Here is a 26521-nt window from a genome sequence, read left to right as displayed (position 1 = left end):
TCGGTAGTTTTCTTCCTTCACAGGGGACCCCTCCAAAATGCGCTCAACTTTACATATATGACACACAAAATGAAACAACAAACATAATGTGATTCTTCAGGTTATTATTTTTTGACCTCTTTTACGCAACAATATAATTATATGTTTATTAATATATTTTTTAAAAGCTCATGTTCACAATAATAATGTATTCAACTCATTAATTAACTTGCAGGGGATTTGGCGGGAAAGATGTTATTGATCGTTCTCTTGTGGAAGATTTGACTAGGATGTTTGATAGTGAAAATCATTTGGCAAAGCTTTTTAGAAGAGTAAGAGATGCAGTAAATGATAATACATCGGTAAACTTGACTTTGAGGTTGATTCGTGCACGTACCAAAGATCCACGCGCTTATAACTCACTGTCATCAGATGAAGTTATCGTGTTAATTGTTGGAGATTTTGCAAATTTGGAGGTTGGAAGAGATGTCGTTGTTAACAGTCACACTGCTGGGCTTACAAGACTTCATGAGACTCATCCCCATTTCATGCATCTTCAATATCCTTTGATGTTTCCCTACGACGAAGATGGTTGGATAGAGAATATTCCATTGAGAGAGAACTTTGATCCTAACAGTCAGGGAGATTGTTTCAACAGTTTGTTGTTGACTGTTATACTATGATTGAGGCACAAAATATGGCATAGTACAGGTTTAATCAGAGACTTATAGATCTGATTTGCTCATTGGCTTAGAAGAAGCAATGCAGAGGCGACATTGATCCTTCAGCGGCTGGAAATAGAATAATTTTACTAGCTTCTTTCACAGGCGGCCCATGATATCTTTTTAACGATTGTCAGGATGCTATGGCGATATGTAAAAAATTTGGATACCCTGATTTGTTTATCACGATGACATGCAACACAAATTGGGCGGAGATAAAAAACTTTGTTAAGGCTAGAGGCCAAAGAGATGATGAGAGGCCAGATATCCTTTGTAGAGTCTTCAAGATGAGGCTAGATCAACTTATGACTGATTTGAAGAAGGAAAAAGTGTTTGGATACACTGATGCAGGTTTACATTATTTTTACGTATTTTTATTAAAATCCTCTAATGTTGACAAATTTTAATTATTTGAAATTAGGAAGGTATACAATTGAGTTCCAAAAGAGGGGTCTTCCGCACGCTCATATCCTTTTTGGTTAAGTGTAGATTAAAAGTTAAACACGAATGCAGATATTGACATGGCTATCTCAGCTGAATTGCCAGATCCAGATCTTTATCCGGAGTTATCAGCTGTAGTCACGAACTTTACGATTCATGGGTCGTGTGGTGCAACAAATAAATGTCCCCCCTGCATGAAAAATGGCAAGTGTTGGAGCTTTATCCAAAAATGTTTAGGGACCGCACAATCATAGCTGAAGATGGATATCCAAGATATAGGCGAAGAAGGAACGATGTGAAGATACAGAAGAACGGTATTGAGATTGACAACACAGATGTGGTTCCGTACAACCCCTTTCTTCTAATGAGGTACAAGGCCCATATCAATGTCGAGTACTGCAACAAGACAAATGCCATCAAGTATATCAACAAGCCTCCTGATCAAGGTATCTGGAACAGAGAACTCATCTAGAACTGTTAAAGTCATTGATGAGATCAGAAATTATTATGGCTGCAGGTACCTGCCTCCTTGTGAGGCAATTTGGAGGATACATGGATTCTTCATTCACAGCAAGTGGCCATCCGATTATACCTTGGAATTCCATCTTCCTAATGACCAGAGTGTTACTTTCAAAGATAATGAGACAATATTTGTTGTCGCTGATAGACACAAGAACCTTGATACATAGTTTACTGCTTGATTCAAGGCCAACATAAAATATCTAGAGGGGCATAATTTGACTTACACTGAATTTCCTACTGCTTTTGTTTACGATCCACAGGGAAGGATATGGACGTTGAGGAAACAAGGCGTTTCTATTGGTCGTCTTAGATATATTCCTCCAGACTCTGAAGAGCTGTTTTATATGCGAGTTCTACTTACAATACAAAGAGGATACACCAGTTTTGAAAGTATAAGGACCATTAAAAGGGTTCTATACAATTCTTACCAAGCAGCTTGCGATGCCTTGGGGTTGCTAACTGATGATAAAGAGAACGTTGATGGTATCACTGAAGCCAGTGAGATGGATTCTTGACATCGCCTCAGATGGTTATTTGTTACATTGTTGATGATGTGATGAGCAAAGCTATTGATGTGTGGAAGAAAACTTGGATGCTACTAGCTGGCGCCGCTGTATTCTCTATGAAAGAAGACGCAGTCTCAGTATGCCAGGTACATTAATGTGATTATGAATATGAGATATTTTTTAACAAATAGCATTTGTCTCTTCTATTTATAAATTTAACGAATTTTTTTTTGTATTCAGATTTGCGTATTGAAAGTGATGAGCTTCAGAATCTTTGTTTAGTTGAAATAGAGAAATTGCTAAATAATAATGGAAGATTTGTTACAGAATTTGAAGATTTCGAACATCCAGACAATGCTGAATTTTCTAATTATGAGAATAAGTTCATTGTTGACGAATTGAACTACGACAAGGCTGCCCAAGCGAAGAAGCATTTGTCAATGTTAAACAGCCTGAATGCAGATCAAAGAGAGGTTTATGACCAAATTATGGAGTCTATTTTCGCAAATTCTTGTGGATTCTTCTAAGTCTATGGATATGGAGGGAGTGGGAAAATATTTGTTTGGAATACTTTGTCAACAACTCTCAGATCCCAAGGTCTAATAGTTCTCAATGTGGCTTCGAGTGGTATTGCATCTTTGTTGTTGCCTGAAGGGAGAACAACACATTAAAGGTTCTGTATACCAATAGCTATTAATGACCTATCCACTTGCAATATTAAGCAAGGGAGCCTTAGAGCCAAGCTTCTGCAGCAAACCAGGTTGATTATATGGGATGATGCGCCAATGCTTAATAGGTATTGTTTTGAAGCACTTGATCGAAAATTAGTTAGTTCTAATCCATAACTAAATCCTTAATATATTTCGTGAATTTTTAGAATAATTTATTTTTAGTAGTGTCATTTTGTAGTTACTATTATATTTCACTTTTATGTATTTTACAATCTAATATCTAAGATCATTTTTTTTCCATAAAATTTGTTTCAAATAATAACTAACATAATCTCAAACTGATTTAAAAGATTTTAACCAGCAAAAAGTGATTTAAAAGATCAAATCACGTTTCACAATGATTTAGTTTTGTAGAGATCATAATTTATTGATCCCTTCGAATAAAAACAATTGTTTCTAAAATTATCAGTTTTATTCCATTAAACAATATTTACCTACTGTCCCTCATAAAATTTCTATTTCAGATTTTTTTAACACTCCTTAATATTAATGCTTAATAGGTATTGTTTTGAAGCACTTGATCGAACCCTTCGTGATTTGTTGGCTGTAAATGATCTTGCAAATGCTGATAAGCCGTTTGGAGGAATTGTTGTTGTCCTCGGTGGCGACTTTAGGCAAATACTCTCTATCATTCCTAAAGGTAGCAGAAGTGACATAATTTCATCTTGATCAACGCATCTGATATCTGGAATTTTTGCAGTGTACTAAAGTTGTCTCAGAACATGAGATTAACGACTTCTGCAACATCTGAAGATGACTTGGAGGAAATAAGGGAGTTTGCAGATTGGATTCTCAAGATTGGGGACAGCTGTAGTCAAACTAATGAATCTGGTGAGTATGAAGTCACTATTCCAGATGAATTGCTTATTAAGGAATCAGGTGATCCTCTTCAAGATTTTGCATATCCGGAACTCCTTACAAACCTGGAAAATACTAAATTTTTTGAAGAACAAGCCATCTTATGCCCCACTTTAGATGGAGTTCAAATGGTGAATGATTATATCTTATCTACCATACCTGGCCATGAAACAGAGTATCTAAGTGCAGACAAAACATGTATTTCAGACGAGGATGCAGATGTTCCAGGTGAATGGTTCACAACAGAATTCTTGAATGATATTAAGTGTTCTTGGGTTCCTAATCATGTTTTGAAGTTGAAAAAAAAACACTCCTATTATGCTTATAAGGAACATAGATCAATCTGCAGGGCTATGTAATGGAACAAGGCTAAATGTGAAGGAGTTGCTGCCAAATGTAATTGGTGCCACAATAATCACAGGAACTAATGCTCGGGAAGATATTTAGATCCTTAGAATGAGTATAGTTTCCAGCGATGTCACTCTACCATTCAAATTTGAGAGAAGACAATTTCCTGTGACTATATGCTTCGCAATGACTATTAACAAAAGACAAGGTCAAACATTATCAAACGTTGGTCTCTATCTTCGTAACCCAGTATTCACTCATGGTTAACTTTATGTTGCTGTATCAAGGGTCAGGTCAAAAAGGGGTTTGAAGGTGCTGATTCTAGATGAGGAAAGCAAGGTTGTGTCGTCTACACAAAATGTTGTGTACAATGAAGTTTTTGATAATTTGTAGACTATTTCATTTAACTATGTAATATGTATAGTAGATCAAGCTTTCATTGATCCATTTTGAAATAGATGTATTTATATATATAATCAGCATTTGTTTACCTAATGCTTTTATCTTTATCTACATTTAATGAAACATGTTTAGTATTCGATCTAACTAATTGATATATTTTTTCAGTTAAACTAATATACTTTAACTAATAATCTCTATATACAATATTAAGATACTTCCAAAATCAAATTATAATGATCCAATCAAAATGAAACTCTTTTGATTCTTTTTTACTTCTTTGTGTGAATTATCAAAAATATCTCATTCATATTTTTATCCCATTTAATATAGTAAACAAATTTAATTCACATAATATTTATAGTTCAAATTACTTTTTTCCTTTTTAACTATTTACCTTATATAGGATATTTTCAAATTTCTATGGTCAAAATCACGTTTGATTATTGAGATGAATTGGTTACCCCATTAGTTGTTAAAATCTCTAAGAGATTTGAAATTCCATCACATTGATTTCAAAAAATAAATTCATATATTAAAGAAGCAACATATTTTTATTTGAAAAAATTATATTTATGCATAAAAAACATGGTTGAATGGAAGATGGAAGGTGTTTAAATAGAATACACAAAGTTTGTCACCAACAACAATGCGTGTAAATTACTAGAGTCTGATTTCCAATAACTGAATTCCTGAAGATGCATGCACTTAAATGGAGTCTGGATTCCAAATGCAAATCCTCTTAATTAAGGCCAAAAATTTAATTATGGCTTCATCTATCAAAGTTGGATTCAAGGTATTTAACTCTTCTATATATAGAACCCTAACCATGACATCTTCATAAAAACCTGAGTTATTTTCCACATCCTTTTGCAGAATTGTTTTTTGAGTAAGCATCTAAACATGAAAATTTACCAGTTACAAAAATTAGAAGTTCAATTTTCTTCAAAAATTCGAACGGTTTTTTACTTCTTCAATCATCTTGAGACAAAATTCTTATTTACTCCTCTTTCTCCTTTCTTCTGTACACTGGAAAATTGGATTGTTTTACATAATTTTTTTTACTGTACTTAACTCTACATCAATTAGTTTTCTAAATGCACTTTTCCAGAACTTGCAGAATACGTTAATATACTTTTATAAATCTAAATATCATATTATATTTTGAATTTTCTAATATTTTCCTAATTTGTATTTCGTTAGTTTTATCATGTAGAGAAAATAGTGAATCATGAAAATTAAGTATAAACCAACAAATAGACTCTTGATCATAGAAGTTCACCCATCTGTTGTAAGTTCAATTACTTCTTTCATTCATGATGAATAATTTTGGAGAGAAATGCATCTTTCTGTTTTTTTATCAAACCTGTTAATCTAATAATTTTGTCTTTCTGACTTTTCATTTTGAAGAGAAGAAGTGTCGTCTCAAATCTGTTTCTACAAGATTTTGAAAGTAGGCTATCGACAACGGCAACTTTCAGAGATCTTGTTGGAAACAAATTCAACATCAGTGTCGAAACAGAAAGGCGACAACAAAGTTTTTTCTGGTAGGATTAGAGGACTGATATTTTATTATGGATTGATGGAGGATGAGTTAATTTGTGTTACGCCGGAGCTACAAATTTTGAAATTATAAAAGTGTTAGATCAAGAACAAAATGAAAGGAGCTATCCAACGCCTCCTGTATCATTTGATATAGGTAGGGGGATTTCTTAACAACAGCCACTTGATTACTCCAGTGAGCAGTTCTCAATTTTGAAAGGTTTCACTATACAGAAGTTGACTTGCAGAATTCTAATATCACTGATAATAGAAAGGTTGTGATCTCTTTTGTACTGACACTTTATTTTTTTCTTAAATAATTTTTAATTGTGTGTATCTTTAATTTTTTTTTTTTTATCTTATAGGTACTTCCAACAGAGATTGTGAAAGCGGCTTTGCTACCTAAATAGCCAACCTATTGTGTTATGTGAGATCATAAAAACATAAGATTTTACTGTGAATTGGCTTGGAGCTCAAGGAGAGAGTCTGAGTGCACCTTGAAGAAGGGGTGGAAGAAATTCATCAAGGCAAATAATCTTACAGAGAATCATTTTGTTTGGTTCGGGATTCATAAAGATGATCCACATGTTATTCATGTTGGAGTCATGAACGAGTTAATTTCGTGAAAAATTTCTCCAACCAGAAGTCAATTATGGAAGTTTTTTTATTGTGTTTTTTATTTATCTTGGTGGTGAACAATTAGATTGATTGGATTTTAAATCTAAAATTTTTGTATGCTTCACTGGAATGTAGTGTTTTTCCACCAGAGATATGTATTGCGATTTTTAATTAAATGTTCTTGCTTTTTTTATAAATATATTATAGTATTTTATACAAGAGAATTATCATTGCATCCTTTAAATTTTTAATATTCATCCATATTTATTTAGAGTTTAGGAAATCACAATGATATAGTGTAAAAAAAAATGTAATTTAATATGTAATCCATATTTTCTATCAATTTTTATAAGTTATAAATTTTGTAAACTTATTTGGAGATATGAAAAACGAAAATAAAAGAGAAAAACAAAAATCATAGAAATTATTGTATTATTATATCATAAACAAATTAAAAACATAATGAATTATATTTATATTTATTTTTCATTGTCATTTTCAAAAAAAATATATATATTTATTTTTCATTCATATAAAATAAATAATTCTATATATTAAAAACAAATTATTATATACTCGGAAATATGCCCTTGAGCATCGGCACGGATATACATACTAGTATATTATAATAGATAGATAGATTTTTGAAGGTATGAAAAACACTAGAAAGGGGGGGTGGGGTTGAATAGGGTTTTGAAGTTAAAACGCTTTCTCTCAAAGATTTTGACAATCTTTTCAGTGAAAGAATATAAGGTGCTAAAGATAAAGGATAGAGAAAAACGCACAATGATTTTATCCTGATTCACTTGATGAATCACTCAAGCTAATCCAATCCACCCGTTAAGGTGATTTCTTCCTTCTTAGAATGAAGACAATCCACTAATCAAAGATTGTTACAACTGCACTAGCACACCTTGCTCAATGACTAACAACCTATGAACTAGCAACACTAAGGCAACATTATCTTAGTCTTCTCAAGAATACTGACCTCACTGGTCTCTCAAGGAAATACAAACAAGGTTTGTAAAAGGTTTGGTTTACAAAGAAATACTTCTGAATTAAGCAAAGGTAAACACAATAAGAACAATGAAGAAATATTGCTAAGGTATTTTTCTTGTAGGTTTTCACTTGTATTGCATAATAGTTTCTTAGCCAATTTCTTCTATCTTCAGCATTTAAATACTCCAAGGTTTAGGGTTTGTATCCGTTGAAAGAATCCATCCGTTGGAGGGCAATTCTGGGATTTCCAGAGCTTACTATGGCTGAACGTCGTAGGTAAGGCAGTCAGAATAGTACTTGCTTTTGTACGAATGACAATAACATTGCCTCAGCCTAGTTGACTCTTGATCTTTGGCGACGCTTCATGTTGGAACTTGTGAAGCTATGAGATCAGAGTCAGAAGGAAGCTTGGATCCTCTGACCTTCATAACTTCTGCTTCTGGACCGTTCACCTGAAATTCTGGTCTTCAGAACATGAAGTACTTTTGGTCTTGTAAGTCAGCTTACTCTTGGACTTTAGAGTCTTCAAGTCTTCAGCTTCTGGACCGTTCCTCAGAACATCTGGTCTTCAGAGCTTTAGCGCTTGAGTCTTTCAGAGTCTACATCAGAGATCTAATCTTTAGAGTAACTGAAGCGTTTACTACCGTTCAGTAGAACGTAATGATTGCAGAAGCGTTACATTGGTTACTCTTGGGTCTTCAACTTCTGACATATATATAGTCTTTGAACCAGAGCCAGAGCCTGTTTCTCACAACTAAAAAGACAAACGTTAGAGTACCATAATTATTCATACATAATAATAAACTTGTTATCATCAAAAACATAGAGTTGTACCACCTGACCAAATATTGGTCTTACACAACTCCTTTTCAATCCTATAATATTCCTCTTAAACTTCACAATCTACTAATAGTACCGTCTTTACTAAAAGTCTTCAGTGTGAGTAAATTTACTCTTGAAATCGTGTATTTCAAGTTTCATCATTCGGCTTGCTTTGTTAAATCACATTGCACACATGGTGTTGCTTGAAGGGTCTCTTAGCAAAGATGGGTTCAATATGTTTCCTAATTTTCTTTCAGCAACTATGAGTTATGACCGCTCTTCATCACTTCATTCTGTACATATTGTTTAGTTATGCGTACAATTCACACCCTGTCCAAGATTTACCAGTCTCTATAAAAAAAATTGAAAATAAATGATCCAAAATATTTGCACAACATGCCGATTGCCAACAACTTAAAAGGCAGAATCGGAGAAGAGACAAAGAAAAGCGTTGACAGTGAGAGACTATTACTAACAACTCTACATCCCATTTGGAGATTGCTCAAAATACAAATCAACAAGAAGTTGGAGATTACAACAATAAAATACTCTACACCCTAAATAACACTTTAAGGCACTAGGCAGAAGCTTTAGACGAGATAATAATACACAATACAAATGATTATTTCTTTTTAAAAAGGGGAGAAAGAAAGAATAAACCTAACGCCAAAGGTGTAGCTACTTCTTGTTTTTCTCCGTCCCCTCATTCAACTCCCTCTGTACAATCTCAAAAAGAGACAATGCCTCGCATGAACCAGATATTCAATAAGTTTTACAGGCTTTCTTAACATGGTTCTTACCACATGCACTTGGGGAGCTGGATTTACTCATGTCAATCATCATGTTTATTCACCACAATTTTACCACTGCTCTATGAGACAATTTTGGAGATATCCTTGCTAGATCTGTTGTATTTCATGTGGCTCTTAACGAGTTGCCCGGCAGCAATTGCAGACATCAGTGATAGCTCCCCAGCAAGGACGGAACCAGCTACTATGGTGGCCAATAGCCTAGAATTTGCACCTGGAGCTTCTTTACTGGCACCCTTGACACCAAGTAAATTAAGACAAGCCGACTGAGATGCGAGTTGTGTGCCCCCTCCAACAGTACCAACCTGAATCCGAAGAAGGAATGATCTCGTCATCATACAAAATCTAGCTATGTATCATGCATGGGTCCAGTTAAAAAAAGAGAAAAAGTTTGATGCACCGACGGTGTAAAGTTTTTTTACACCGTAAACTAATCAGATTTCAAGGATGTGCCACGTCAATTAATGAAATTAAATAAAATGAGAAATTTTCTCACATCCTTGAAATTTGATTGGTTGACGGTGTAAAAAAACTTTACACCGTCGGTGCATAGAAATGAAACTCAAATTTCATACAAAGTCCCTGCAGGTTCATCCATAAAGGAATATTTAATACCAAACAGCTTAAAAACAGAGAATGAATTGTACCTCAATCGAAGGCATGGTGACGGAAATGTGAAGGTCCTTGCCATCATTCACAGCTTCCATCATGGTGATGCATTGAGAACTCTCCACATTCTGTGCAGGATCCTGACCAGTGGCAAGGAAGACAGCAGTGACAATGTTGCTAGCATGGGCATTAAACCCACCCAGAGCACCAGCAATTGCTGAGCCAGTCAGGTTCTTAAGCATGTTAAGCTCGACTAGTGCCTCCACACTAGTCTTTAATACCTTCTTCACCACCTCTTCCTTAATTATAGCCTCGCAGACAACAGACTTGCCACGCCCTTCAATCCAGTTCACAGCTGCAGCTTTCTTGTCGGAACAGAAATTTCCTGGCCAGAACATCCGGGTTACATGATGACAATTTAACAACAAATTTAGATAATGAGAAAAAGAACAGATTTAGGTTCAGGGATGAGTAGAGAAGAACACATGAGGAAGGTCATGTTTACCAGAGATTCCAATAACATCCATGTCAGGGAAGTCGCTCTGAAGGAAATCAAGTACATTTTGGACACCTTTGGACACTATGTTCATCCCCATGGCATCGCCAGTGCTGCAACGGAATCTAATGTACAAATTCTTGCCAGCAATAGCAGGTTGAATGCTCTGTAACCTAGCAAATCTGCTTGACCTGCACAAACCCATTAATTATTAATCAACCAATAACTAAAAAATGATAGTTGAACATGGAATTGAATGGACACCATACATCCAACATGAAAAGAAATCAACCAGACTCCTGATCAAAATAGTGACGACAGAAACTAACATATGGCTTTTCCAAAAATATTTTCTTCGAAATTGCAGCAAAATTAACACTCCTTTGTTTACCATATTTTATTCTCATTTGCAGCAAAACTAATTACCATTTTTTTATGCTAAAAAAGAAAAACAATTAGCATTTTTTATTTCTGTTACACCCATTTTTCAAACTAGAATTCACTTCCCTCTCTCTCTTCCTTCCTTCCCTACCATCAATGTGTCTGAATCCACAATCAAACATCCCAAAATCAGCTCTCCCCAGTCCCCACTACAAAAGCTACTCTCAGTACCTTCTTTGAGAAGCACTTTTCTCTATAATGAAACTTACTCGATCTCCTAACACAGGCATATTCTCCCCGTTGTATAGCAACCCCAAGGTGTACAAGTATATTTATCTCAATTAATCAATATCCCTTTCTTCACTTTCTTCCCCTAATCACTAATCAACACAATTTGAACCTAGAAATCACAATCAACAACTAAAACAAAAATTCACTAAAAAACTAGCAAACAAAACAAAGACATTTCAGCAAGAAAAACAAAAGCAAGGCATGTTGGAAAGTTACCTATTGAAAACAACAGCAAGGGAATCAAAATTGAGGGGATCTTCGAGGTAGAATTTCAACTGTGCAGCTCTCTTCGCAGTGGCGAAGCGAACAACAGGGGCTCTAGTCATGCCATCCCTCAGCAAACACGCAGAAGCACCACCGGAAGCATGAATCGCCTTACACCCTCTGTTGGTGCTAGCCACGAGACAACCCAATCGGCACTGTGTACTCCTTCCCGTCCAGCAACAACGGACCCGCCACACCCACCGGAATCTGCACAAACCCTATCGGCATCTCGCAGCACTGCCCCAATATCGACGCGTAGTCGAACCCTCCCAATGGCAAACCCTCCAACGACCTCCCTGTTATCCTCTCCACCGCCTCGCGCCGAATCGCCGCCGCCCTGCCGCAATCTCCGATCCTCGATTCCAGCGAGTACGATGGGATCGAACCAGAGACAACCGATTTCACGATCTCCTCGTCTTCCATTGATAGTTCGGTAGGCACCGGCACCGGCACCGGCTTCTTCACCGTCACCGTCACCGCCGCTGCCGCTGCTTTCTCTGGCTTCAACGCTGCGCAGGAGTCGATGAGTGCGGCGGGGCATGGTCCAGGGTTACGGGAATCTTCCTTGGCCATGACCTCGTCGTCGGAGAGGTCGTCGTCGGGGGAGGCGCGGAAGAAGAAGCCGAGGAGGTAGAGGGCGGAGGAGAGGAGGGAGACGATGGCGGCGGTCTCGGAGGCGGTGACGACGTGGAGAGGGGTGGAGTTCCGAATCTTCTCGCGCCAGCGGTGGAGGAGGAAGTAGATGACGGAGAAGAAGAGGGTGAAAAATACAGCGTTGGTGAGGGCAGGGGCGGAGGTGGGAGTTTGCTGGTTCTGGGTTTTGAGGCGTTCGCCGGCGGGGATGGGTCTCCGGCGAACGTCCATTTTCCGACGGGTGCTGCGGCTGCTGCTGACTGAGACGCAGAAGGCGAAGGAAAATGGACAAAACCCAGAAAGCGAGGATGGAAAATGTTTTTGTTTGTTTGGGGAGGGAAAAGCGAGGAAAATGATTTTATAACCGTTGGAATTGAGGGGAAGTGCGAGAGTTTAGTTTGGAAGGTTCTTTTTTAATAGAAAGACAAGGTTGGCGCGCTACCCACGCGTACTGCGTGGTTATCTTCTCCTTGTTATATTATTATTTTCAATCCTTTGTTTTTTTTTTTAATAATGTTTCATTCACACCTCTTTTTTGAGGTGGAGAAGTGGAATGATGAGAGAGATATGTAGAAAAGAAAAAGTAAGAGAGAAAAATTATGAGATGTGATAGATGATAAGATGAGAGAGATAAAAATAAAAAGAAGTGGGAATGAAGTATTTAAAAAATGAGGTGTGTATATATCATTACTCGTTTTTTTTGGTTCCACGTGCACTTTTTGTTCTTCCTCTTTAAAAAAAACGTGCTTGTTTTCTTTGGGAATAATGTTTTGTTATCATTCCATTTTCACCTCAGCCTTAACTATATAGGAAAAGAATTTGATGTGACAGGGAATGTGGAAAGGTAAAAATAAAAAATGTATAAAAATGAGATGAGAGATAAAGTAAAGTGTGAATGAGTCATTACTTTTTTTTTTTTTGTCTTGACCAAGGTATCCCCACAGCCAACAGCCGTGAGACTAATCCCTCACTCCACGGTCAGCGCACTAAGCAGTAGGGGGATGACCAAAGAGTTTTTTCTATTCGCAAGAGTTGAGAATCATTACTCTTTCTATGCATACTAAAACATTTGGTTTATGGTTGGTAGGGCTGCACATGGATTTGTTTCGGTTGGGTTTGGTGGGTTTTTGAACTCAAACCAGTCAATTATGTTTGAGCTGGGTTGGATCGGGTTTCATTATTATTTCTATGAACTTGAACAAAAACATACCGAATATGATAGGTTGAGTCGGTTCGAGTGACTATGTCTTGAGTTATAAGAACAAATTTGTCGTCAAAATCATCAACTAACACACAAAAAAAAAGTCAGAAACAAAAATTTATTTTAAAAACCAGGAGAACTAGTAGAATGTTGTAAAAAAAGAGAATAACACTGATATTCGATAAGAATCTGATCATCCAAAAAGTCGCACATTAGAAAAAATGTTTTAACAACAATCATCAAAAGAACATGATGATGACAACGATCTCAAAACGATAAAGAAAAACTTCACTAAAAAGATAATCTAAATGTATACAAAAAAATAATTCCCTACAGGTCGACCAACCCAACTAAGGAGAAGAGGAGGATCAAGATGTGATTCACGAATGACACGAAACAACGAGAAATTGAAGTGAGAATCGAGGAATAATTAGTGAAAAAACATAAGAAATGTAAAATCTCAGGAAAAGATCGAATCTTTATTGCAGCAAAACAATGTGGCGGATCGTAGATGCTCACGACAAAGGGATGCTTAATGATGCATGGTTCTAGTTGACATATCAAACACATGAACCAAAACCTTAGGCGAGTCCCAAATCAAAAAATTGTGTTGGCATCAGGGTTGAGCCTTGTGTTAAAGTGGTCGACGGTTCATGAGGAGACGTCGTGAAGGTGCAGCGGCGGAGCGAGAGACTGGAGGGGAAATCCTGAGTGTGAACTTCATGAGGGTGAAAGATGGCTTGAACGTTAGGTCACGATGTCTCTAGCTTATTTTTTGTAGTCACGTAAGTTACAGGTTAGGTTCAAGTTTGGATTATTTGGATTTCAAGCAACAAACTTGATACTCAAACCGGTTTGTTCGACTCCTTACATTTTTTATCCAATCTTATCCGTTAATCTGAACAAACCCGCTCATTTGTGTTTGGTTCAGGTTGGGTTGTTCGGTTTGATCTGATCTGTGTTCACCTCTACCTATTACAAACTATGAAAATTTGAAAAATAACACATCTTGAGACACTTATAGTTGAAGCAACAAGTCTCTAATTATCATTAGATTATTTAAAGAGGCATATTTTCTAATTATTACAGGCAATGACTACAGTACATTATCCTAGTAATTCACGTATAAGCATCATTTGTAAAACCCCTAATTAAATAAGTAGTTTTAATTATTTAATTTATGTAATTAAAGCGTCATGCTCTATTTTATCGCGTTTGTGCATTTGATTTATTATTCCTGCCACGTTGGCAGGAAATATTTATGTAATCCTATACTATATACTATTTCCGAAACAAAAAAGTGGCAACTTCGACAAGTTTCACCCCTCATTATATATTTTTCTTCATAAGATTTCTCTCTCATACTATAATTAGTAGGTATATGATGTCATATTTATATTTTTTGATTTTTTTAGTAATTTAAATATTAAATAATTCCATATTTTCGAAAATAAGTAATGTATTAATATTGCATTTAATAGTTATTAATGACATTAGAATACTTAACAAAAGTCAATTGTGATTTTTTTTTCAAAAATAACTACTATTTTAATTTGACATTTAATCGTTTTTAATGACATTAGAATAATTAGTAAAAGTCAATTGTGACTTTTCTATCAATAAGATGTATGCTGAAAAAATCTTTTTTTTTATGATTATGATTATTTTTTATATAAAAAAAATTGAATGTAATATATTACGTTGAAAAGTGATATCAAATATGTTAAAAATTGATAGTAGTATCAAATAGTTTTAAAGGATTGATTTGGAAATTAACTCGAAAATGTTGTATTTTATGTTTTTTTATATACATCTGGAAGATTAAAATGGTTTTGAGATATTGACTCAAAGCATAACAAAGTTGAATAAAAAAGAATTAGAATGTTATTATGATTAGAAAAAAACTTAAATAGGTGATGTGTTTGATCTACGTAGTTTGGTAGTTGATGCATGAAAAAGTTGAAAATACCCAAAGTTAGCAACTTTCAGGTGTTTAATTGTGCTAGACCTTGATGCATGCTGAAATTTTTGTTCGCCTTGGACAGATGTGTTACACAATGTTCAGGACATTGTGTAGAACATGCATACAACAAATAATAAAGTTAAGTGTGTTGTTTAAGAAATAAAAACAACAAAATAAATAACACAATGAATTGGTAACCCAGTTCGGTGCAACATCACCTACGTGTGGAGGGTTTTCACCTAAGAAAGGAAATCCACTATTAGTAGTTTAGGAACAACCGGTCTTACAAGAACACACCTTGTTCAACTCCTTAAAACCTAAACACTACCCAGTGTATTTCTACTTAGTACTCTCCCTAAGTATGAGAGCTCCTCTCACTTTCTCTCAACAATCACTGCCCCAGTGATTGAATCACAAAGTACAATAAGGATGTAGAGATTAACACTCAACGAAACACAACAACTCAGTGCTTGAATTATCAATGGAAGCACTTGAGTTGATTACAATACTCAAAGAATGGACTCACAAAGTGAACCCTAAAACAATCAACAAAAACGTGTAGTAGCTAGGGTTCCTTGATCAACTTAAATAGATGTTCTTCAGACAGTGTCTTCAATAGGCTGAGCATCAAAACATCCATGTAGTAAAACAGAAAGAAAAAAAATGTGACTTGGGCATGGTTCCTAAAGCCTGTTGTTCTTCTCAATGTATGATTCTAAAGCCGGATGCATTGACTGTTACTTAGGGGGGTTTTGAACACTCGTTGCTTTATTGCCAAAACTATGTCACTTAATCACATTACTTCTTCACATTGAGTTTGGTCTTTGTCAAATATTTTGGTTCAGTTATATATAACCCTTTTGATCATGACCAATGTAGTCTACCATTAGAAAGCAAGTGAGCATACCCTCTTCTTTCTCAACTGCTTTGACCCATTCCCCAACTTTTCTTCTTATGTAAATCACATGATCGTAACAATAGTGAGACCCTACAAAAAAGTTAAAATTATACTTAAACATACACATAAGTTCATCACAAACTAAAAGTTAAACACAATAGAAGATAAACAAAGTGTCAAACTCTACTATACGACCAATCTATAATTTTGAATTCTAGATAGCCTAGTATGTCCTACATGCATGAATATGAATAATCATCATTCGGTTGATCATCATTATCAATGACATTCACATCTTATAATTTAGTAGATTTTGTTATTTAAACATATAAAATTTTCTTATATGCATATAAAAACTCTTAATAATCAATTTATAAATGAGTTTAATGAAGAACTGATAGTGTAAAGTTTTTTTACACCATCAACCAATCAAATTTTAAAGATTTGTCATGTTAGTTAATTTTATTAACAAATTCCATATTTCTCACATTCACGAAATCTGATTGATTAACGGTGTAAAAAAACTTTACATTGTTGGGGCATGAAAATTTTTCTTTATGAGTTTAAATATATAATGATTTTAAAATATTTTACAATATATATACTCATAAAGTATTTATTATTTGCTTCAGATTGTAAGTTAAAATAGTTAGCAATTTCAAAATAAAAATCTTAAAATAATTATAAGTTATTCAGACCATTGCCAGACTTACTTTTTTTTTGAAAAGATATTGCCTAACTTGTGGCTTGTCTTTTACCTAGTCCATTATGATTACGACACCGTTGGCCTTTTTTTATGAAGTTTTTAAAGCATATTGGGCTTTTTAAGCCCATTTAACTCCCAAACCCTAATCTTTTCCTCTATTTATCTCCATTTTGTTACCAACAACGTACGTTCACAGTGCCGCATCTCTTCTTCTTATTCTCATCTTTGTCCGTTACCAGATCTGAATCCTTTCCTCATTCTTCTTTTTATTCGTCTTATGGTGCTTCACAAAAAAATATAGGTCATGGATATGAAGACAGCTTCCGGCGATAACCATAGTTTTCGCCAAAGGTTTCTGGGTCCAATATGCAGGTGCGATGCAATAGTCCTTGAAAATTAAGGTTTTTATCTGATTCAACTAAATCAAAAAATCTACCTTGATCGCGATCTTGATCTGATTTTATGATTTTGATCCGATTCATGTATGATTTAGGGGGATTTGTTATATAGCTTGCGATTAAATCACCAAGCTATGGTGAATCTTAGTGATTTAAATCTCGATTCTGACTACCATGGATCAAATGCAAGTTTTGTTCAAATCTTTTTTATTACCAATCATGGCTATTTATTGATGATTTTTCTTTCTAAATATTGTGCAGGAGAAGTATATAAACCAAGAGACATTGTTACGGCGGTGCAAACTCAACTCAATATGTGCAGGACAAGAGGCCGTCAACAACAAGTTGACAACTCTATCTCATGTAAAACGGTATCTTTTGGGTTTCTGAATGCTTACTGTAATTGAATTTTACTAGAACCTACTTTTTAAGAAGTGCACAACCCGACGGGTAATGCCACATATCATTGTGCATTGATCGCAAACAATAAACATGACTTTTCAAATGAAATATTTAATCATTCTATTGTAAACAACCAAGTTTTTCCACTTGATGACCATTTAGAAAGTATTGCATGTATTGATATGGATGAGCTTTCTCACATCTTTGGTTCTCGTGGTGGAAGCAATCTGCAATTGGACCTTTGCTGAGAGTATCCTACTGGAACTCAATCTAATTTCAGATTCCTTTGAGTTATTGTTGTCTCTAGGATCATGATTTTTGGGGTCTAACTCCTCTAATGCCTTTAGTGTGAGTTGTTTCAGTCTTGAAAGCGTTCCCAAATGTATCATCAATCACATTCTTCTTTGTCTCCCTAATGTTCATAGAATCAAGCACGAGATTTTTAAATTGTTCCACCATGCAATCTGCCATCCCAGGTCTGTCATTTATGTCCTCTACTTCTACAACAATTGGATCTTTGCAGAGAACATTTTCTATAAGTTGTTCTTGTTTACATTGTCATGGTTTCTGGGGTCTGACTCCCCTGACATATGATTAGCTTCTAATCCTTTAGAGTGAATAGTTTCACTCTTGAAAGTCTGCTCAAACGTATCATTAACCACATTGTTCATGATACTCGGAATCTCTCTTGAAATATTGGTATGTTCTTCAAATTATAAAAGGAATTGTTAGTTCTAACATTGCCCACAACAGCGAATTAGTTCATGAAAAAGGAAACACATAACTCTGCAAGAGTTGTGGCATATACAAGTATATAGTGTTGTGTTTTCAACCGAATCTATGAATTTTTCTTTTTACATTTGAATTTAGATTATCCATTTTTATGCCAATTGGTTGTAGTTTCATTTCAAAACGGGAGGCTTCTTTGTTAAATTTTTCTTTTTAAACTATTTCATATTGCAATTGTCTTTGTTTATGTGCACATTTAACTTTAAGCTTTAAATTTCTGATAACTTTATTTTCTCTCTTATAAGTATTGATATTATATCAAGAACATTGATGTCATTTTGTCTAGATAATTTTTGTTATTTATTTCTAATGGGGTATAGTGCATCAGAAATGAATAGTGTCGCAAGATGCACGCCAAGGGCTCTAATCTTGGGAGTCCTTGCATACAAACATCAAAAAGTTCTTCATTATTTGTCTCAAACCTTCTTCTTTTGATTTAAGCCAACAATGTTAGAAGTCAAGTAGGATTCTGCATATATTAAGGCAAGCATCCTAGTATGAGATTGTAGTGTCATTTCATTAGAACCAAGTTTTATAAGTGACCTTAACTTGAACTTGTATAACTTTTACTTTTATAAAGATGTTGAAGCCAATGTCTACCAAGGGTTCTAATCTTGGGAGTAATACATACAAACACCAAGATATTCTTCATTATTTGTCCCAAATCTTTCTCAACAGGAAAGTTTTGATTTAAACCAACAATATGTAATATGTCAAGTAGGATTCTCCACAAATTGAGGTGAGCATCCTAGTATGAGATACTAGTGTCATTTCATTAAAACTAAAATGGAATTGACCTTAACTTGACCTTAAGTGGAACTTTTATGTATAGGGATAAAAGTTATAAAAGTTCAAGTTAATGTCAGTTATATTTTAGTTCTAATGAAATGACAGTAGCATCTAATACTAGGATGCTTACCTCAATCTGTGAAAAATCCTACATGACATCTTACATATTGTTGGTTTAAATCAAAACTTTCTTGTTGAGAAAGGTTTGGGACAAATAATGAAGAATATCTTTGTGTTTGTATGTATTAATCCAAAGATTAGAACCCTTGGTAGACATTTGCTTCAACATCTGTATAAAAGTAAAAGTTATACAGGTTCAAGTGAATGTCACCTATAAAACTTGGTTCTAATGAAATGAAACCAAAATCTCATACTAAGATGTTTACCTCAATATATGGATAATCCTACTTCACTTCTTACATTGTTGGCTTAAATCAAAACCTTCCCGTTGAGTAGGTTTGGGACAAATAATGAAGAATTTCTTGGTGTTTGTATGCAGATACTCCCAAGGTTAGAACCCTTGGCGTGCATCTTGCGACGCTATTAATTCTCCATTCAATATACTCCATTACAAATAAATAACAAAATTCAGGACAAAATGAGATCAATGTTCTTGATATAATATCAATATTATAAGAGAGAAAACAAAGTTATCATAAATTTAAAGCTTAAAAGTTAAATGTGCATATAAGCAAAGAGAGTTACAATATGAAATAGTTTAAAAATCATAATTTAACAAAGAAGTATCTCGTCTTGAAATGAAACCTCAACCAATTGGTATAAAATGGATCATCCAAATTCAAATGTAAAAAGAAAAATTCATAAATTCAGTTGAAACCACAACAATATACTTGTAAATGCCACAACTCTTGTAGAGCTATGTGTTTCATTTTTCATGAATTAATTCTCTGTTGTGGGCAATGTTATAACTAATGATTCATTTTATAATTTAAAGAACATACCAAGAGTTTAAGAGAGATGGCAGGTGTCTTGAACAATGTGGTTGATGATACGTTTCAACAAACTTTCAAGAGTGAAACAATTCACTCTAAAAGCTTAGAAGCTGGTTATATGTCAGAGTAGTCAAACCCCATAAACCATGACAATGTAAACAACAACAACTTACAAAAAATTATTCTCTGCAAAGATCCTATTGTTGCAAATGTAGAGGACATAAATGACAGAACTAGGATGACAAATTACATAGTGAAATAATTTAATAATCTCATGCTTGATTCTATGAGCATTAGTGACACAAAGAACAATGTGATTGATGATACATTTGGGAACACTTTCAAGAGTGAAACAACTCACTCTAAAGGCATTAGAGGAGTCAGACCCCAAAAATCATGATCCTAGAGACAACAACAACTCAAATGAATATGAAATTAGATTGAGTTCCAGTAGCATACTCTCAGAAAAGGTCTAATTGCAGATTGCTTCCACCACGAGAACCAAAGATGTGAAAAAGCTCATTCGTATCAGTACATGCAATACTTTCTAAACGGTCATCAGGTGGTAAAACTTGGTTGTTTACAATAGAATGGTTAATTATTCCATTTGGAAAGTCATGTTTATTTTTTGCGGCCAATGCACAATGATATGTGGCATTACCCATATGGTTGTGCACTTCTTAAAAAATAGGTTCCGGTAAAGTTCCATACAGCAAGCATTCAGAAATCAAAAGGAAATGTCTTATATGAGATAGAGTTGTCAACTTGTTGTTAACTGCTTCCGATCTTGCACATATTGAGTTAAGTTTATACATATTGTAACAATATCTCTTGTTTATATACTTCTGTGCAATATGCAGAAATTAAAATCATCAATTAGCAGATATGATTATGAATTTACAAGATCTGGACAAAGCTTGCATTTGATCCTCTTACTACTTATTAGCAAATAAAAATCTCTCATATTCAAAAAAATATCCTTTGAAGCAACATGCTTAGTAGCTCTAGTCCATGAGTAATTGCAGTACATATGACCCTCATGATGAACACTCGAACGTAAAATTGCATATTTGAAGTTTAGTTAGTCTCAGCCCTATGAGAGCATCTCCAATGCAAGGTTCTTGGTTCTTATTTCTGAGCTAAGAACTAAGAACTGAGTTCTTAACCATTGGAGGGGGCTGACGTGGAGTTCTTAGTTCTTAAAAATAAGAACTAGTTCTTATATAAGGAGTTTTACTTTTTGAGTTCTCAGCATAAAAATTTAATTTTTTATCTCTCATTCATCAGCTCATTTAAATCAAAATTATATGAAAATAAAAAATATTACTAATATAATGGTATTGTGAGACCAGATGAATAGTGGTGAGAACTAAGAACTCATGGTTGGAGCAAAATCTGCAAAAAGTTGGTTAAGCACATGTGGTAGTATGAGCCCACATGAATAGTGCTAAGAACTAAGAACAAAGAACCTAACATTGGAGATGTTCTGACAATCTATTTTATATTTTAGTGTCAATTTATTTGCAGTGTTTTCACATCAATAAGTCCAAACTTCTTAAAATGTTTTTCAAACATTATTTTTTGGAAATTTTTTATAATATCACCCTTCCATTTGATTTTAAAACCCAACATTACACTTGTTTCACTCATGTCTTTCATATCAAATTAGGAAGCAAGAAAACATTAGTGTTATTATTGGCTATATAAAAGAAACCATTTAATGATTCATCATTGGCTTATAAAAGAAACTATTTAATGATTTATTAGAACTAAAGTCATCTCTAAGAAAAACTTGGTCAAATCTTTCATACTATTGTTTTTGCACTTAGTTTAAGCTATATAAAGATCATACGAGTTTCCATCTGGTTGGGTAATGTAATTTTCTTCTTCTAAATCATCATTTAGAAAAACTATTTTTACATGAATAACAAGCTTATTAATCTGATGTTAATGTTATTTAGACATTGATGTTATTAATTTGGGTTAGTCATTGAGGTCCCACCCCCCTTAGGTGCACATTTATATACTCGAGATACTTTTTCCTCCAGTCGGATATCCAATATTTGAAGTCGAGGATCATATTTCACAATTTTTAACCTTATATATACAATAATTGCAATACTTTATGTTGTTCTTTTCATGGTTGATTGGCTGCACTTAGTTCAAACAAGATGTTGGACAAGATGTTCTTACATGATGTACATGATGTTTGTCATGTGTGTTTCACGGTGCTGTGAAATATTCCATGTGTTTTCTAGAAGATTTGATTTGTTTCTCGTGGGCCTCAAGGTGTAGTTTATGTAGCTATTCAGCGTATCTGTGGCGATTGTTTTATTGTGATCAAATCTGGTAAAAAGAGATTTGTTTCTGTTTTATCTTGTTGAGAAAATATTTATAGGATAAAATCTTTGCAAAATATTTGTTTCATATTTATGTTATGGACTATGTATTCGTTCAAGCCCATTTAAGACAAAGGCCTGAAGAATGACTATTTGAGAAGTTTCAACCCTAGTTGATGTGTGTGGATTCATCATCATATCATTGTGTTATTATGGTAGTGTCTTGTGAGTCCTTATTGTTGTCTTGTACACCACTCTACTGCCTCCATTGATAATCATTAGGTATAGAGTTGGTTTGTTTAGTTGAGTTGTAATCTCTTCAATCTCATATTGTTTGTTGTTTCAGTCACTATGGTGAATGACTGAGAGAAAGTGAGAGGGGTCTCATGTGAAGGTGCGAAAAACACTAGAAAGGGGGGTTTGAATAGAGTTTTTGAATCTTGGGTATACTTTTTGGCCTTTTCAAAACTCAAGGATAAAAACTAAGTGCTGAAAGATAGGAAGAAAAGCACACGAGTATTTTATCCTGGTTCACTTGAGATAAAAGCTCAAGCTAATCCAGTCCACCTGTGAAGGTGATTTCTTCCTTCTTCTGATGAAGACAATCCACTAAAATCAATGAGTGTTACAACTGCACTTTGCAATCTGCTAAGTGACTAACAGTACACTGATTTTCTCACTAGTATCCTCTTAAGAAGCTGATCTACCGATCCTCTTAAGACTAGCTAAATACTGAATCAACCTTGATTCAGTCCTCTCAAGATCCGACCAACCTTGGTCTCTTGATGAACTTTACAATATGATGTAAAAGGTTTCGGGTTTACAATGAGTGCTTCTAACAAGCGAATAGTAAACTCAGATGTTTAAGAACAGTGAAGACATAATGCTAAGAGAATGGTTCGTTTGTGTTGAATATTTTTTAGCAAGGTTTCTTAACTTCTTTCTTTTTTCTTCAGCCTTTATATACTCCAAGACTTGTGATGTAGCCGTTGCTAAGGTTATATCCGTTGGAGTGGCAATTCTGTAATATCATACTGCTAGGCTGTACAAGGTAGGTGGCGGACAGACTGAGACTTGTACGACGTTGTACTGTGATAGCGACCTGTCCTTTCACCAGTTGACTTGAGATGAAGAAGCTTCAGATGAACGTTGATGAAGCTTCTGATCATCGTCATATTGAAGCTTGAATTCTTCTGACCATGCAACTTCTGCTACTGAACGAGTTCCTCAGAACTTCTGAACGTTAGAGCTAGAATAGCTTGGACCTTCAGAACCAACTTCTTGCAGGTCTTCAGAACTTGAGTCTTCTGCTTCTGGACCGTTCCACTGGAACATCTGGTCTTCAGAACTTTTGACTAGAGTTCTTCAGATCTTCTTGAGAGCTTCCATCTTCAGAGCTTCTGAAGTATTTGTCACTCTTCAGAACGAACATGGTAGGTTAATGAGCTCTCTTTTTAGTAACCCTTGGTTCTTCTTCTTCTGAATGAATAGGCTTGGGTCAGATTCAGAACCTGTTTGTCATAACATAAAAAGACAAACGTTAGGGTACCACAATTGTTCATCATCACAAACCTTAATTGTAATCATCAAAACATAGAGATGCAACCACTGATCAAACCTTGATCTTACAATCTCCCCCTTTTTGATGATGACAAAACAAGTATTTTGATGAACAATTTTTACACAATAAACTGAATACACAAGAGAGAATGGATCAGAGATTAAACTTATCCTTGTGTAACAGTTTGCAATGCTCTTTCTGAATCTGGGTTAACACCTGATTCTGAGCTAGTGTCTCCCCCTGACTCCCCCTGAATCTATGACTTGATGAATCGATGAATAGTCTAGATTCGGAGTCTGGTTATGTGATCAGAATTTACGCTTGAAGGGTTGTATACTCATCAGAAGTGATGGTTTCAGAACTTAGCGTATATCACATAATAGCATAGAGTCTTGTCTAGATATAATTGGAATAAGGCGTCAGAAGCAAGATTAGTTCAAAATGTATTCCTTATCTGAGACGCTTGACAATATCTATGTGCTATAAGTATTGATACTTGTTCTCCTCTACCGGTTTTATATAATATAAAAGTTTATCAAAACCATTTTATGTACTCCCCCTTTTTGTCATAATCAAAAAGGAGTGAAAAACACAAACAACAATAACAATAACAGAGAAGTGATGCAAATAAGATAGGTTATTATTATTGAATGGAGAAGAAGTACAAAGGATCGAGAGGAAAGAAGAAGACTAAGCCTAGACAAACAGGAAAGCTCGAGAATTCTTCAGAGAGAGAAGTTGAAGGTGGAGAGGACGAATGTCCTTATCAATTGAGGCTAACTGAGTAGCCAAATCCTCCTTCAAGACAACATTCTCCTGGACCGCCTCTGGATCCGCTTCATCGTTATCTGCTTCATATTCCAGAAGCATGCAAATGCTCTGGAACTGATCTTCAACGTCCTTCCGACGATTGGTCAGACGGAGGAGGTCATTCAGAACTTCTTGAAGGTTCTGAAGACAGTGAGTCTGATGAGAAGTGAGCCAACATGTCAGAAGATGCGTAATCTTCTCAATAGCTTGAGAGATCTCGGAAGAAGATAGATTGACACTCCATGGAAAGACTTGGTTGAATACCAGAGTCTTGAGTTCAGATATCAAATTGACAGTAGTCATTGTGATTTGGAAGAGATAAGAATAGAGAAGGATGAGATTGAATGTGAAGGGGAAGATGAACGCAGTGAATATAAAGAAGAAAAGTAACAGAAAAACATGCATAAAACTTATCAATCATAAACGCATGTGAGTTACTAAATGGACGGTGCATTGAATCAGAGAATGAAAAATTAACACAGTCAACATGAAATAAATTCAGTCATAATGAATAAATGCATGCATGATAGATGTGGGGGATTCATGGCTTGGAAGAGGAGGGAAGGTTGTCCATTAGGTACTTCATGATTGCTTCCATTTTGCCTGAGGACTCTTGAATTTGCTTGCTTTGCTCATTCTGAACACGTCCTTGTTCTTCAACCATCTGAAATAACCTCTGCTGATCATCCTGAATCCTGTCAATTCGGGCAGCTAAAACGGCAACTTCTGGAGCTGGAGCAGAAGTGGGAACTTCTAATGCTTGTGGATGAGTAGCAGCTTCAGCTTCTGAAGTCATGACAGTATCAACTTGAGTTGGCCCTTGCTTCTCAACCTCATGAATATCTGCATCTTCCAGAATGACTATACCATCTGTGCTTTCTTCTTCTTCCTCTGCTGAGAGCATCACAGCATCTTCTGAGGTACATTCAGAGACAACCCAAGGGCTTTCAGCCATAGCTCTTCTCAAGGGTTCACAAACCTTGTGCAGCACTCTCTGCCTTTGCTCATAGGCCCTCTCAGATGCATCATGAACTCTTAGTCTTTTCTCCCTGCTAAGTTGCTTCTGAAGTGCATGACCTTTGCCTTCTGACCATCTCTCAAAGGCAGACCATAGACCATCAACAAGAGAGGCATCAAACTGATTATCAGTTACCTGATACAACCATTTCAGTCTTCTGGTGGCCTCTTCAGAAAACTCCTGAATGAGTTGAGTAAGATTCTGAGGATGGAAGGAGGTGGCTAGGGTCAGAACAGGCTGAGGAGTTCTGGCAGCATTGGAGCTTGAAGCATTTGATTCATCCATGTGCTCAGAAGGAGGGAAATCAATCTCATGGTCCTTCTCGAAGCCTGAGTGATCTGATTCATCCATGTGCTCAGCTTCAGAGATAGTATCTGGCCTTTCCCTTGAGGTGACAGTCTTCTCAGGTGAAGTGAAACTCAGATCCTGTGAGTTGACTGCTGAGTAATTGGACAAGGATACATAAGAGGTCTCAGCAGCATCTGGAATCCGATCTTCAAAATTGGAAGCAATTTGTTGAAGGGGCTTCACATTGAAGGGCGGCTCAAGGATCTGGACATCATCATCTTCCTTTTCTTTCTCAGCAGGGATCTCACCAGTCTGGGTTATGAGGAAGGTGTGTGGAGTGGATGCAGGCTTGGGAGAGAACTGTTGAACTAAGGTTCTCAGAGTGGCCTCATGTTGAACAATACCTTGAATGAAGGAATTGAAGGGAGGTATTGGT

The 26521-nt window shown here is 35.4% G+C and overlaps 1 protein-coding gene and 1 pseudogene across 2 annotated transcripts; one reads left to right on the top strand and one right to left on the bottom strand.

Moving 5' to 3' along the window:
• Positions 1-844: 844 nt before the first annotated feature.
• LOC130712471 (uncharacterized) lies at positions 845-4206 on the top strand. The gene is made up of 11 exons (XM_057562302.1): positions 845-1052; positions 1215-1266; positions 1380-1562; positions 1660-1765; positions 1925-2162; positions 2248-2316; positions 2411-2643; positions 2893-2966; positions 3402-3515; positions 3602-3987; positions 4109-4206. The coding sequence occupies exons 1-11, from the start codon at positions 845-847 to the stop codon at positions 4204-4206; spliced, it is 1761 nt and encodes a 586-aa protein (XP_057418285.1).
• A 4749-nt stretch (positions 4207-8955) lies between these two features.
• On the bottom strand, positions 8956-12336 carry LOC130710916 (3-hydroxy-3-methylglutaryl-coenzyme A reductase 1-like; annotated as a pseudogene). Its single transcript, XR_009010502.1, has 4 exons — positions 11290-12336; positions 10411-10592; positions 9944-10290; positions 8956-9601 (listed from the first exon to the last, which is right to left on the bottom strand). The product of XR_009010502.1 is annotated as a 3-hydroxy-3-methylglutaryl-coenzyme A reductase 1-like (transcript).
• Between the last annotated feature and the right edge of the window lie 14185 nt (positions 12337-26521).

Source organism: Lotus japonicus, chromosome 4 (genome assembly GCF_012489685.1).
Source record: "Lotus japonicus ecotype B-129 chromosome 4, LjGifu_v1.2".
Classification (NCBI taxonomy): domain Eukaryota; kingdom Viridiplantae; phylum Streptophyta; class Magnoliopsida; order Fabales; family Fabaceae; genus Lotus; species Lotus japonicus.
This window is presented reverse-complemented; position numbering and strand designations above follow the sequence as displayed.

What these genes read in the sequence shown, in the direction of transcription:
- LOC130712471 (XM_057562302.1), top strand. Translation starts at nt 845, where the DNA reads ATGGCGATATGTAAAAAATTTGGATACCCTGATTTGTTTATCACGATG. An exon ending in ACGCAGTCTCAGTATGCCAG is followed by an intron (nt 2,317 to 2,410) that starts GTACATTAATGT and finishes TTTTGTATTCAG; the next exon opens with ATTTGCGTATTGAAAGTGAT. An exon ending in TGAATGCAGATCAAAGAGAG is followed by an intron (nt 2,644 to 2,892) that starts GTTTATGACCAA and finishes TGCAATATTAAG; the next exon opens with CAAGGGAGCCTTAGAGCCAA.